At 34.7% G+C, this 15087-nt stretch overlaps 1 protein-coding gene across 22 annotated transcripts in view; it reads right to left on the reverse strand.

The window, feature by feature from the left end:
• Positions 1 to 15087, reverse strand: part of LOC127167882 (adhesion G protein-coupled receptor L3) — a 332296-nt gene that overhangs the window by 144529 nt on the left and 172680 nt on the right. For all 22 annotated transcript variants that reach the window (XM_051114254.1, XM_051114256.1, XM_051114250.1 and 19 more), the window contains exon 4: positions 13512 to 13621. In XM_051114254.1, coding sequence (XP_050970211.1) covers positions 13512 to 13621 — 110 coding nt within the window. The remainder of the gene's footprint in view (positions 1 to 13511; positions 13622 to 15087) is intronic.

Here is a 15087-nt window from a genome sequence, read left to right on the forward strand (position 1 = left end):
CTAAACTAAATTGTAAAACGTAAATATATTTGTGATTATCTGTGACGACATTTGTAATGAAGTTGCAATTCAGTACATTTAAAATGTAACGAATAAATGAATGATAGTCAGCACATCAACATACATGTGCATAAACATAAAACAACAAAAGATTATTAAAACAATGATTCAACTTTAAAACTTTTAATTTGACATTACAAAGGTCACTTTTTAAAAGTCTACTTAAGTGTGTTCAGAAACAGTCATAAAAGTGTCTCTATAGTCACTTAAGTGGCCTTTTTTAAAATGAATATAATACTATCTGCACGTCACGTTTTTAAAAAAATATACTTTCACTACAAGTGCACATTCAACACAATTAGTGCATTTCTTCTTCACAAGGTGTGAGATTGACGGTGTTATTTTGAGTGATGCTTTTATTAAGCACACCGAGTGCTGAAATATTCTGGGTTATAACGGTATGAGAGACAAGTGTAGCGTCATCCTCTCCCACCGCCTGTCAAACACACTCTTCTCATCATCCAATCAAATCCCAAACGGATAAAATCAAGATCCCCAAATATCCTGCTTCACTATGAAATATATCATATTATGAAAATAAAATGTGAATGGCAATTCACACTGATTCTAAGTCAGTGCTAAACGGCTGATTAGAAAAGTGTTTAGTCTCCTGATTACAGCGAAACGCTTCATTAAGAGCAGAAAAACAGACACATTAACAGCCGTTTTCTGCTTGTCAGATAAAGTCCAAACCAGCAGCAGACTTAAACTCGTATTAAAGCGCTTACGCTGTTTGACCTCTGAGGTGCCGCGGCCGGTGAATTATGAATGAATGGAAATGTGTGTGTAGCTGATAAGAGTAAACATATTAGAGCATGTCAGCACAGCTGATTTAACAACTACAGGCTGCAGGTGTTTCACTCACAGACACACACACTCACGTCAGAGCGAAACCAGCACTTTTCCTCAAGTGTCCAGGTGTCTTCCAGCTACCTCACTTCAACCATGTCAATGCATCAATCAGCAAGAAACCGTGTTACAACGGGCATGTCAATACATGGCAATCAAAGCTGACTCTCAGAGAGAGAAAGACAGAGAGAGTCATGACAGCATCAACAACATGACCGGGATACAGTTAAGCCCAAAAACAAACGAAATAAAGCAAAAATCCAAAAAAAAAAAAAAAAATTTATTTATTTATAAATTATTTATTTACTTACCATTATAAAGCTATTATTTTTTATTAAAAACTATTAATAAAAAGTTACGTAAGAAGAAGAAAAAAACAACATACTTCTGTGTTTCACTGCTTTTTAAATACAATTAAATGACTAAATTAAAGGTTTTATTAAATATATATCAATTACAATTAGCTGAACTTTGAGTGATTTTTTTTTCTTTTTCACAGCTCAGTACATTTTTACATGTAATTTCAGAATTATATTGTTGGTGGAAATTACAATAAAATGTACCTATTTAAATAATAACTAAAGTACACATTTTTGTAGTTATTATTATTATTATTATTATTACATTAATCCTCATGTAAAAATATGTATATATATATATATATATATATAATATTATATCTAAGTATAAATATTAGTAATAATTATTATTATTATTATTATTAGCATTAGCATTAAATTATATTCATGACAATTAAGCACATTTAAAAATAAATAAATAAATAAAAACGTCATTATTATATTAATAATATTAATATTATTAGTAGTAGTGCATTATATTCATGACAAATAAGCACATTTAAAAATAAATTAAAAAGGCATTATTTATTATTATTATTAGCATTATTAGCATTAAAGCATTATATTCATGAGAATTAAGCACAATTACAAATAAATAAATAAAAAATGGCATTATTATTATTATTATTATTATTATTTATTTATTTTTTTTTTACTGCAATGCAAATAAATTTAGGTGTATAAAGTATTTATACATGTATAGCCTTATTTATAGCTGTAAATATTTGATGCAAATTGTTATAAAAAAGGACAGGCATTATTATAAAAAAAAAAAACAAAACAAAAAAAAAAACTTAAAAGCAAAACATTTGAACAGGTTATGATATATGAAGAGCTTTTTCATGCTTTCGTTCCTAATTGTTCATTCCCGTAGCTCAAATGAAAGAACCTGACACTGACAACAAGGTCATGGTTTTATTTCCACCCACACAGAATGAAAAAGCACCTTGAATAACCGTATACATGGCTTCAGATGAAGCATCCGCCGAACGCAGAATGTCATTTGTGTTTTATTTTTATTTTAGGCTGAAGCGCGACCCAGACGTTTGGTGAGATTCACCCGTCGTAGACGCGCGAGGCCCGACAGCACTTAAAAATCTCCAAATGAATGGATGTGGTGACGGTGGTGATTGTGTTTGATTGCTGTAGAGCGTCTGGAGGGTTTGCGAGTGTGTGTGTTAAAGGAAAATTAAGTGCTTTGGGACTGTGATTTCCACCGAACCGCAGGATCAACAATTAACGCTTGACACCAGCTCTTTACAAAGTCAAACACACAAACACCGCCCATAGAGAACCACCGCAGCAGGAAGATCTGGAGCGGATGAGAACACCAACACTAGTATTAGCAGAAATGCACTTTTGGAGGGGTTTTAAATTAAATTTAAAAATGCATTAACCATTGTTTCTGGCCAAAATACAAGTCCATAATCCATAATAATGCTTCCCCCAGTGAAAAAGTCCATTTACTGTTGTTTCTCACATCAGTGTCCAGCCACATATTTGTTTAGAGCTAATTTAATCTGTGCAGATTTCTCTCCTGATTCAGACCAGACCACTTTTTCACTGGAGGAAGCGTATGATGATGATTTTGTTTCTTAAAAACATGCAGATGTTAATTGATTGACTGGAGTGGTGTGAATAGTTTGTGGATGTTTTTATCAGCTGTTTGGACTCATTCTGACGGCACCCATTCACATCTATTGGTGAGCCAGTGATGCAATGCTACATTTCTCCAAATCTGATGAAGAAACAAACTCATCTACATCTTGGATAGCCTGAGGATGAGTGCATTTTCAGCAAAATTTCATTTTTGGTTGAACTCTTGCTTGAAAAGCACTATTTTGTGCACAGTTTGCAGGGCAGCTAAATGCACAAATATATCTAGCTGATGTCTGAGCTGAAGAGAGAGAGGTCAGCTGCTATGAAACATAACCGGTCAATCTCACTCTTCACACTTGATCAAAACCACACAGAAAGAGCAGTCAGGTGTATGAAATCCCCTCACACATACACACACACACACACACACATGCTCACATTGGCAGGTTGTATTTAACAGCAGGTGTGAGGGAGAGGTGTTGCTGTGTGAATAATCTCTCTGAATCAAAATCGAAATCCTCTGAAACGGCCTAGTAATGATGAAAGCTAACTAGACTAACAAGGTTAAAATGGCTCCTGCGCTCCAGCAGTGATCTGACGTAAACGCTGATAATCCTGCTGCTGCGCCATATAAGACTACAAAGCAGCTTCTGGAAAAAAAATGCTCCCTCTTCTTTCCTACAGATGATCAGTGCTTAAATGTCAATCATCAACCTCAAGAGTTTAAATTAAATATCATATAAGTCATTTATTATTCATTTAATCTCTATATTATATTATATTATATTATATTATATTATATTATATTATTTAGTGCTGTTAAAATTAGCGTGTTAAAGGAGAAGTCAATTTCCAAAACAAAGATTCGCATATAATGTACTCACCTCCTTGTCATCCAAGATGTTCATGTCTTTCTTTCTTCAGTTGTAAAGAAATTGTGTTTTTTGAGGAAAACATTTCAGGATTTTTCTCCATATAATGGACTGATATGGTGCCCCGATTTTGAACTTCCAAAATGCAGTTTAAATGCGGCTTCAAACGTTCCCAAGTGCGGTTGTCAGCGATCCCAGCCGAGGAAGAAGGGTCTTATCTAGCAAAATGACTGGTTATTTTCATTAAAAAAATACCATTTAAATACTTTTCAATCTCAAATGCTCGTCTTGTCTTTGTCTCCCTGAACTCTGTGTATTCTGGCTCAAGACAGTTAGGGTATGTTGAAAAACTCCAATCGTATTTTCTCCCTCAACTTCAAAAATCCTTTCAAAATCATCCTACATCGCTGCAGAAGTACCGACCCAGTCTTTGCAAAGTGAACATGCAAAGAAGATCAAACACCCTCAACAAAAAAGGTAAAACAGCGATATAGGACGATTTTGAAGTTGATTGAGAACATGAGATGGGAGTTTTTCAACATACCCTAACTGTCATGAACCGGAACAAAACTCCAGGCAGAGCAAGACAAGATGAGCATTTGGCATTAAAAAGTATATAAATTGTATCATTTTAATGAAAATAACCGATCATTTAGATAAGACCCTTCTTCCTCAGCTGGGATCGTTTACAACCACATTTGGGATCGCTTGAAGCTGCATTTAAACTACATTTTGGAAGTTCAAGCTCGGGGCACCATATCAGTCCATTATATGGAGAAAGATCCTGCAATGTTTTCCTCAAAAAACAATTTCTTTTACGACTGAAGAAAGAAAGACATGAACATCTTATTTGTAAACTGTTGTTCTGGAAGTGGACTTCTCCTTTAAATTAGAAGTTGTTATTTTTTAACCCTCTGGGGTCTGAAGGTGTTTTGGGGAGCCTTATAAATGTTAAATTGATTGCTCTCAATTATACTGTGATGCTGAATGGCTATAGTCAATAGTTAAATATTAGGGGAAAACGTAGTACTGGTATCACTTATGATACTCATCTTCAGTCACTAAAAAAAAAAAATAAAATAAAATAAAATAAAATAAAATAAATACTGGCTTTATGTTGTTTCATAATTAATTTAAAGATTGAATGCGCATTTTTTGCAATCTAAAAGTGTTTAAAAACTTTAATATTGGGTTTAATCATGATTATTTCAGAAAAAATGTGTGATTCATTTTTTTTTTTAATCGACTGACAGCACTCAATATTATATTATATATTTTTAAAGAAATTAATATTTGTATTCAGCAAGGTTGCATTCAATTGATCAAAAGTGACAGTAAAGACATTTATAATGTGACAAATGATTTCTATTTTAAATAAATTCTGTTTTTTTTTTTAACTTTATATTCATCAAAGAATCTTGAAAAACAAAATGTATCAAGGTTTCCACAAAAATATGAAGCAGCGCAACTGTTTTCAACACCGCTAATATATATATATATATATATATATATATATATATATATATATATATATATTACTTGGCATAGGTTTCTATGTAAATACTGGTACTTCTGATGGGCTGAGGCTGGAATTTAGCGAGGTTGAAGTAAAAGTATTTGATGGACGTATAATATTTGTCAGGAGCATTCACTCACTAATCTTATAGTGAGTGAATGAGTGAATAGTGAATATATATATATATATATATATATATATTTTTTTTTTTTTAAATAAAAAACACAGCCTTGTTGAGCAGAAAATTTAAAAATAAATCTTACCCCAAACCTTTGAACAGTAGTGGATTTTATTATTAGTATAATGTTGAATTCACTTGTCATTTTGTAGCAGCAAACATGAAATAATCATGAACAAATTATACATTTAATAATAATTGTTGTATTTTATTTGTTGGATGCAGTCTGAGGTGAGCAAACACTATAAGCACCATTTCAAGGAGAGAACAAAAACATATCTAATAGCTCTCACACAAACAGCAATAAAAACTAGGATTTGTGTCTGTAATGCTTTAAAAAAAAAAAAAAAAAGACTGGATAGCAAAATGGTCAATTGTAGTTTTTATTGCGTCCGATCGCTGACTCTGCTGCCGTTCTGGCCACATTTCCTCTTCAGGGTCACAAATCCGACAAGCAGATGAAACACGGGACTCATTAGGCCCTCGATGATTTAATTACTGACCTAAAAACAACCTAAATTAATAAACCCACAAGGCTATGGTTTGGGTCTCTGTACATCCATAATCTGATACTGATATTTTCAGCGTCCTCTGTGGACGGTTGGATCAAAAAGCTTCGAGAAAAGCCAAGCCGTTTGGAAAGGAGATCGAGACGATTTCCGCAAGCTGCTCGTGGGCGCAATCTGTTTTCCAGCGCGGCAGCGGTCTTCGCCGCTGTCCACATTCATTATATTCTGTGATTTGGGGGCGAAAGCCCAGCGGACGTTTATTTGGATGCTCTGATCTCTCCAAATCTCCACTGAACCTCTCGGCGGGTCGCAGGAGGGCTGACGAACACGGCCAGGAACACGCCGATGTCTTGGCTCTGGCTTTAATCGGATTCAAAGCCGCCCCGATACCTGTAATCACCTGCGTATGATAAACACCTGATGGTGTCCAGATACTGCCAAGACCAATTAACTGGTCGTTCAGCATCAGGGTAATTAACAAGTGCTGATTGGTTGCACAGCAGCAGCTGCATGAGAGCAGAGGGTCGACGGACGCCAAAATGACCAAACCACTGGATTCTGTGCTTGGATCATATTTCGATTTTATATATTATACTTTATAATACATAATAACATAATACATTTATTTTTTTTCCCCAGTTACATTTATTGTAGCTAACTTTTTACTAGCTTAAATAATATACTATATTTAAGGTTTTGTATATTATATATATTTTAGCTAACATTTTGTTTATTTTATTTCAGTTGATATTTTGTACACTTTTACTAGTTTAAATATTTGTTTTTGTATATTTAATTTATTTTAACATATATTTTAATAGCCATTTTAAATGTCATATATTTAAGTCATATATTTTATATCAATTTACCCTTTTTACTTTCTCAACTATTCCAAATAACATTTTATATTAGTATACAAGTGTTTGTATGTTTTATTCATTTCAGTTAACATTTTGTATATTTTGTTTCAGTTGACATTTTATATATTTTTACTAGCTTAAAATATTATATTTAAGATATTTAATTTAACATTATATTTAAATTTTGTATACTTTATTTTTACATTTTATTTTAACATACTTTTAATAGCTATTTTAAATATCACATACTTATGTTTTTGTATATTTTATTTCAATTATTTAACAATAATAATTCTAAATAGCATGCTCTGATTAGACGTTGACGGTGCTCCGGTGCCATGACAACAAAGCGATGTTGTGCAAACGGCGGGTCGCCACGGTAACCCTGCGACAGGTAAAGGAGCGCGCGCTCGCAGATTGAGCACAGGTGCTGTTTGTTAAAGCGGATGATGGCGAATCGTCTGGCGGGACGACAGAACATTACACGCGAACAGCACCGAGCGAGATCAGCTTATGCACGCAAGATTGATTACAGCCAGAGAAAGACGCAGGTGCAAAAAAACCTGCCAAAACAATCAGCTCTCATTCTCCTGCCTTCAGAAAGGCCAGAATCCATACACCCGATCTCTCTGTTCAACAGACGAGAACAAAACCAGCAGCACAATGCATGCTGGGCCGGATGGCCTCTCCTCGTCCCGCTCCTGCTGAAAGCGCATTATTGGGAACTGAATTTAAGGCAACAGTAATGAAGCACTAATGAAATATCTGAGCTACACCTGCTAAGAGTCTGAACAGACCAGCGGCTCGATATCTGCGCTGTAGACAGACGACATCTGACCCTCATTCACTGACAAACGGCTTCTGTTTTCAGATCATAGTAACACCAAACAACCTGAAAAACTGAAAAACTACATTCTGTGTAAATACAATGCTAATGTGGTTTCTATGGCAATGCTATATGGTTGCTAGGATGTTTCAGGTGGTTGCCAGGGAATTACAATTCAGTTGTAAACTATACTAAGCTGATTTTAAATTACTAAGCAGTTACAGTTGTCAGTACATTGCTATGCAGTTGATATGGTGTTTTCGGTGGTTGCTAGGGTACTGCTACATGGTTGCTAGGGTGTTCTGGGTGGTTGCTAGGAAAATACTATGTGGTTGCCAGGGAATTACTATTCAGTTGATAAACTATACTAAACTGATTTTAAAGTACTAAGCGATTACAGTTGTCAGGACATTGCTATGCAGTTGATATGGTGTTTCCATGGTTGCTAGGGTATTGCTATATGGTTGCTATGAAAACACAATGCTGTTTCCAGGGAATTGCTATTCAGTTAATAGGCTGATTTTAGATGACTATGCAGTTACAGTTGTCAGGACACTGATATGCAGTTGATATGGTGTTTTCATTGGTTGCTAGGGTATTGCTACATGGTTGCTAGGGTGTAATGGGTGGCTGCTAGGAAAATACTGTGTGGTTGCCAGGGAAGTACTATTCAGTTGATAAACTATACTAAGCTGATTTTAAATTACTAAGCAGTTACAGTGGTCAGGACATTTCTATGCAGTTGATATGGTGTCTTCGTGGTTGCTAGGGTATTGCTATATGATTTCTATGGTGTTCTGGGTGGTTGCTAGGAAAATATTAAGTGGTTGCCAGAAAATCATTATTCAGTTGCTAAAGTATACTGAAGTGTTTAGTTCACTAATAACTTACTTTTGTCAGACAATGCAATACAGTTGATATTTTTGTGGTTGCTAGGGTATTGCTATGTGGTTGCTAGGGAATTACTAGGTGGTTGCCAGAGAATCATTATGCAGTTGCAAAGCTATTCTGGGGTACTTTAAGATGTGTTGAGGGTGGTTTCCAGGACACTGCTACATAGTTGCAAACATGTTTTGGGTGGTTTCTAGGGCATTGCTATGTATGTGGTTGCTAGGGTATTCTGGGTGGTTGCTAGGACAATTCTACATGGTTGTTACATAATTGCTATTCAGTTGCTAAAAATATACTGAGCTGCCTTTAGATTACTAGTAACTTTAGATCAGTTACAGTTGTCAGGACATTGCTATTCAGTTGTTGAGGTGTTCTCGGCAGTTGCTAGGGTATTACTGGGTGGTTGCTAGAGAATCACTATGCAGTTGCTAAACTATTCTGAGGTATTTCTGGATGTGTTACTAAGTGTTTAGTGTGGTTGCCAGGACATTGCTATGTGATTGCTAATGTATTCTTGGTGGTTTCTAGGGCGTTTCTATGTATGTGGTTGCTAGGGTTAGACAGTTACAGCTGTCAGGATATTGCAATGCATATTCTAAGGCCTTTTCGTGGTTGCTAGAGTATTGCTACATGGTTGCTAGGGAATTACTAGGGGGAATCACAACACAGTTGCTAAGCTATTCTGAGATACTTCTAAAATATTAAGTTTTGCAGGTGAGTGCCAGGACAGTGCTGCATGGTTTCTAATGTGTTCTGGATGGTTTCTAGAGGGTTGCTATGTATGTGGTTGCTAGGGTGTTCTGGGTGGTTGCTAGGGAATTGCTATAGAGTTGTTAATGTATACTGAGGTGATTTCAGATTATTAAGCAGTTACTGTCATAACCAGGACATTGGTATGCTGTTGCCGAGGTATTATCGGTGATTGCTAGGGTAATGTTATGTGGTTGCTAGGGAATTATTAGGTGGTTTGCCAGAGAATCATTATGCAGTTGCTAAGCTATTGTGAGGCACTTTTAGATGAAGTGTTGAGGGTGGTTGCTAACATGCCTAACATGCTCTGGGTTGTTGGCAGGGCATTGCTACACAGTTACTAGGGTGTTCTAAAATTAATTTTATAAAATGGACAGTTCCAGTCCTTGATTCTGATTGGTTGAGCCACATTCGAAGCCGTTGTAAATTACTCTACAAACATACACCTTTGTTAACTTTTGTGTGTTCCTTGGCAACCACTTTGTTGCAACCACAACTGTTTCTGAGGAACTACATTGTTTGGTGGAAGAATAATGTTTTTATCTATATCATTACACTTTATTTGCTGTTTTATTCCGTGAAACCTTACTACGTATATGGAATAACCGTTTTATAAAAGCAGTAAGCCCCATGAATCCATGGTTTACAGTGAATTTATAACAGCTAAGAGGGTTTGCCCAACAACGCCCCTTTAGCTGTTATAAATTCACTGTAAACCACGGCTTCTTAGGGCTTATAGCTTTATTGCAATAAAGGTGATTTGACTTGATCGATAATTTATTGCTATTGTGTGCACAATTTCATTATATTTTATTTATTTAGTCAGCTATTTTTATTATTGCACATTTTTCATGTGACTGTTAAATTTCAACCCACATACAGTAGTTGTTTTTTAGGGGTATTTTATTTTATTTTATTTTTCAGAACATTTAAAATAAATCTTTCCCCAAACCTTTCACAGTAGTGAATATTACTATTACTATAATATTGAAATCACTTGTCATTTTGTAGGATATTTCAAAAATGTAAATTTTAAATATGAAAAAGTAGAATTAGAAAGAATCATATCACATTTTGAATAATTTATTGCTATTGCGTGTATAATACGTAATATATTCTGATTACAAGTACTTTTTGTAATCTGATTACATAATCCAGATTACATGTAATCTGTTACTACCCAGCACTGACTATAAAGTAGGGAAGTATTCGATTTGGGGTACAGCGATAGTCTCTCAAACAAAAACACGAGGCAGAAGCGGACGTGTCAGCCTGCTCTGCCCCATTAAACTCTGATATATACAATTTAACCAGAAACAACAGAGGAGTGTATGTATTGATTATCTGAAAGTCAGTAAAATGATGGGTTCGAGTGTGTGTGTGTCAGTGTACTTCAATAACTCTGCAGAAGAATTCAAGGTCAAAACTGACTACAAAACTACAAAATAATGGCACCCTGAGCTCCAGACATCAACAGCAGTGTCCATCACTCAGGGTCAGCCTGAACACAAAATCACCTTCACTGTCCCGGTATGTATTGTGTTTGATGTGTAAAGAGAGAGACACCGGCTGTCAGTCACACACCACTGCTGGTCTTTCTCGTTAAATACTAATGCACGTCAAACATGCGATACCCGTTGCCATCCTCCGCTGCAAAACACTAAAGAGTTTCACTCTGTATCTCACATTTGTTCAACAAATATCCCTTCCTGACTTCAGTATTTCTCTTTCTTGACTTTCTTTGATAAGTGAAACTTTGATCAAACCGAGACCAGAAATTCAACTTCACTAAGAGACAAAGAGAACGTCAAAATCAGGACGTGTCTTCACTATATATTTATATTATCTCAGCAAACCCCACCCTCAGTTTCACCTGACCTCAGATTCTTTCATGCCAGCTGAAAATGCAGCATTGCATCTCAGGAATAAATTATATTTTAAAATATATTCACGTAGAAACTAGTTATATAAAATCGTAATAATATTTCACTATTTCACTGTACTTGTAATGAAAAAAAAGTAGCCTTGGTGAGCATAGGAGAGGTATTTTCAGGTAAACCTACTTTATTTGTCCTTGCTGTGAGTTTACAAGCTCCGCCCGCTTTTCCCTCTCCATTAACAAGTTCATTCATCTCGGTTTTTTTTTTCTCTCACTATCTGGTCTTCTCTTAATCAAGCCAATCTTCTGCTCACTTTCAACTTTTCTTCGCTCTCCTTTTTTATGTGACCTCAGAAAGACAGGTTTAATATGCGCTGAGGTGCATTTGTCACTGATAATATTATTATAAACAGGCGACGTGTCTCTTCCACATAAACACGTGTGAATGCGCTCTGACAGTGACAAATAAACGCTCTCTCAAATGTCCTCTGGATAACGCCGATTAAATTACACATGTGAGATTGTGAGGACCATCAGATGACTCATTTGTGATCTGTTAATTGGCACTTTGATATTCATGGGATCATTTACCAAAAAGTGAATATTCTGTCATTCTGACTTACTGACATGTCGTTCCAGAAACAGCTTCTACAGAGACTCCTGGAGAATCATCCTGCAGCTTTTTTCTGTGCAACAACAGTTGCTTGCTCCATGCTTTGCTTTTATATATATATATATATATATATATATGGTTATTTAGCTGTTTATTTACTAATTTATTATTTTATTTTATTTTATTTTATTAGTCAGTTATTTGTATTATTGCACATTGTTCATGTGACTATTAAATTTTAACCTACATACAGTATTTGTTTTTGGGATTGATTTTTTCTTTTCTTTTCTTTTCTTTTTTTCTTTTATTTATCATAACATTAAAAATAAATATTTCCCCATACCTTTCACAGTAGTGAATATTACAGTTAATATATTACTGAATTCACTTGTCATTTGTAGCAGTAAACATTACATAATCATGAACATAAATTATAAATGTTATAAAAATGGTTCAGTTAAGCTGTCAGTAGTGACAATTATTTAATTTAATTTTATTTATCAGAACAAAAAAAATAAATCTTTCCCCAAACCTTTTACAGTAGTGAATATTACTATTAATATAATAATGAATTCACTTGTCATTTATAACAGTAAACATTAAATAATCATAAACATAAATTATAAATGTGATAAAAATGGTTCAGTTAACCAGATTTTATTTTCTTTTTCTTTTCTTTTTTCTTTTCTTTTCTTTTCTTTTGTTTTGTTTTCTTTTCTTTTCTTTTCTTTTCTTTTCTATGACTGCTAAAAATAACAGTCATTATATACTGTAACTAGTGTTTCTTTAGCTCAAGAATTAGAGCATGCAATGCCACAGTCATTGGTTTGATTCCCAGAGAAAGTTTCAGAGAAAGTAACATTACATAAAGGAGTCAATTACTCATTCAATGAGTAATTATGAAAAAATATAACAAATTAAAATAGCTGTTTTCTATGTGAATATATTGTAAAATATAATGTATTCCTGTGGTCAAAGTTGAATTTTCAGCACCATTACTCCAGCCTTCAGTGTCACATGATCCTTCAGAAATCATTCCAATAGTTCTGAGGAAACAGTGATACATTTTATATTTCAGGATTCTTTGATGAATAGAAAGTTCAAAAGCATTTATTTGAAATAGAAATCTTTTGTTCCATTCTAAAATGTCACTTTTTACAATGTAACACAGCCTTGCTGAATAAAAAATATTACCGACCCTAAACTTTTGAACAGTAATAAAGAAATAGCAGCAGGAAGCGAGAAACAGTCATTGTTTCCTCAGCAGCTCCGGTCCGCAGCAATTAAACTCAATTCAGCGAACAGTGACGCTCACGTGCCACTCATTTATCAGTAAAGACGAACAGCGGCGTGAGGAAAAGCCAACAGAGTTAACAGCGCGGCTCACGCGCAGGTATTCCTGCAGGCAGATGGATGCGACACTGCGCTCTCATAACTAAAGATACAGAAGAGCCAATCTATCATGGCCAAACGCTATCATTAGCTATCTGGCAACTTACTCATTTTGACAAAGTGCAGCGCTTACGTAGTTTATCACAGAGCTCACAGTAACCAAAGTCATCATGCAAACTTTCTCACACACACCCATAGCAGATAGGAACGGATGAGTTCAAATGAAGGAGAGACTTTTAACTGCAGGAAAAAGAAGGATAAATCAGTTCTCCGGCTGCCGTTCTCCATCAGCTGCAAGAGGAAGATGTTAAACTGTGTTCATTACAGATAGACGTGTTGATGTGAAACATATACGTACTGTATGGGACGCACTCATACTGGACTTCCAGGTACTTATATGTTCCCGGACAGGGGTCGGGGAACGCGTCCGGTCCGGCCACAACGGCGCACTGCGTCCGGTTATTACACCTGAAAACACAGACACAGATTGGATAAAGATCATTAATGTTGTATTACTATTGCTCATACTCAGGTTTAAGGGTTTGATAACATTTATAGCCTTTAGTACAACACTGTTTGAGCTCAAAACACACAGCTTGTTGAATAAAGGTGTGCAAGTAAATTACTAATTGTATTTATGATTTCTGGACAGTAAAATGAAAAAAAATCTGACTCTGGAGGAATTGAACCACATGTTGAATGAGCAGAATGTCATACAGACTTGAGAATGGTTTCTTTTGACTTTCGTGCCTGTAAATAACAATCCAGAACCATCCACAGTATCCATCAACTATTCAGAATACCATAGTATCAATATAGTAACACGATAAAATCCTTAACAGGCAGTTTTACAGGATGCAACACCAATATTTTATGAAAATCTAACCAATACTTTCAAAATCCAAACTCTAAGAATTTCTAATGTACTGTTTTAAAATGAAAGATTTTCTTTTTTTAAACAGGCGTTTTAGCCGTACACTAGTCATTTTCTGCCTAGACATTATCCATTTTTCTACTTTTTTTTTTTCCTTAAACTGTGATTAAAAATCAGCATTTGGCATCCATAGCTTATTTAATACTTTAATTGCATTTTAATCATACTTTAAATTACATAATGTCAAAATTGACCTCATCTTTGAAAATAAATGCCTCTGTTTTTATGATGATTCATCCGTGCACACTATTCATAATTTTAATCAAAATGCAATAACTTTATATAATGCAATGCACTTAACACTTCTGTCCTTTTTGGAGTGTGAAACATTTGGACCCCAGTGATTTTCATAAGAAAACACACACATACTAACTAACTAACTAAATAAATAAATAACTAACTAACTAAATAAATAAATATAAAGTGTGCTTAACAGTGTACTACAAATCTTTAAACTAGATAAAAAGAGTTTGTCAAACTTTAGGTTGGTTTGAGAAAGCCTAGCATGAAAGTTTAAAAAGTTTCAGCTGTAAAAGCTTGAGGTTTCAAACTTTATATAGATAAATTAGATGATTGCTAGCAATCAATATTACGTTGCTAGCATGATTAGCATGTAGTTAGTATGTTTCCAACTATTTTTCTACCATTATTAGCATGTTACTAGCATGATTAGCATGTTACTAGCATGTTGCTATCATGATTTGCATGTTATTAGCATGTTGCTAGCATGTTGCTAGCATGGTTCACATGTTACTAGCATGATTAGCATGTTGTTAGCATGATTAGCAAATTACTATCATGATTAGCATGTTACTAGCATGTTTCTACCATGATTAGCAAACTATTAGCATGATTATCTTGTTATTAGCATGATGCTAGCATGTTTCTAACATGATTTATGTTTACTAGCATGATTAACATGTTGCTAGCATGTTGCTAGCATGATTAGCAAATTACTATCATGATTAGCATGTTACTACCATGTTGCTAGCTTGTTTTT

The sequence above is a fragment of the Labeo rohita genome, chromosome 7 (assembly GCF_022985175.1).
Source record: "Labeo rohita strain BAU-BD-2019 chromosome 7, IGBB_LRoh.1.0, whole genome shotgun sequence".
In the NCBI taxonomy this organism is placed as follows: Eukaryota; Metazoa; Chordata; class Actinopteri; order Cypriniformes; family Cyprinidae; genus Labeo; species Labeo rohita.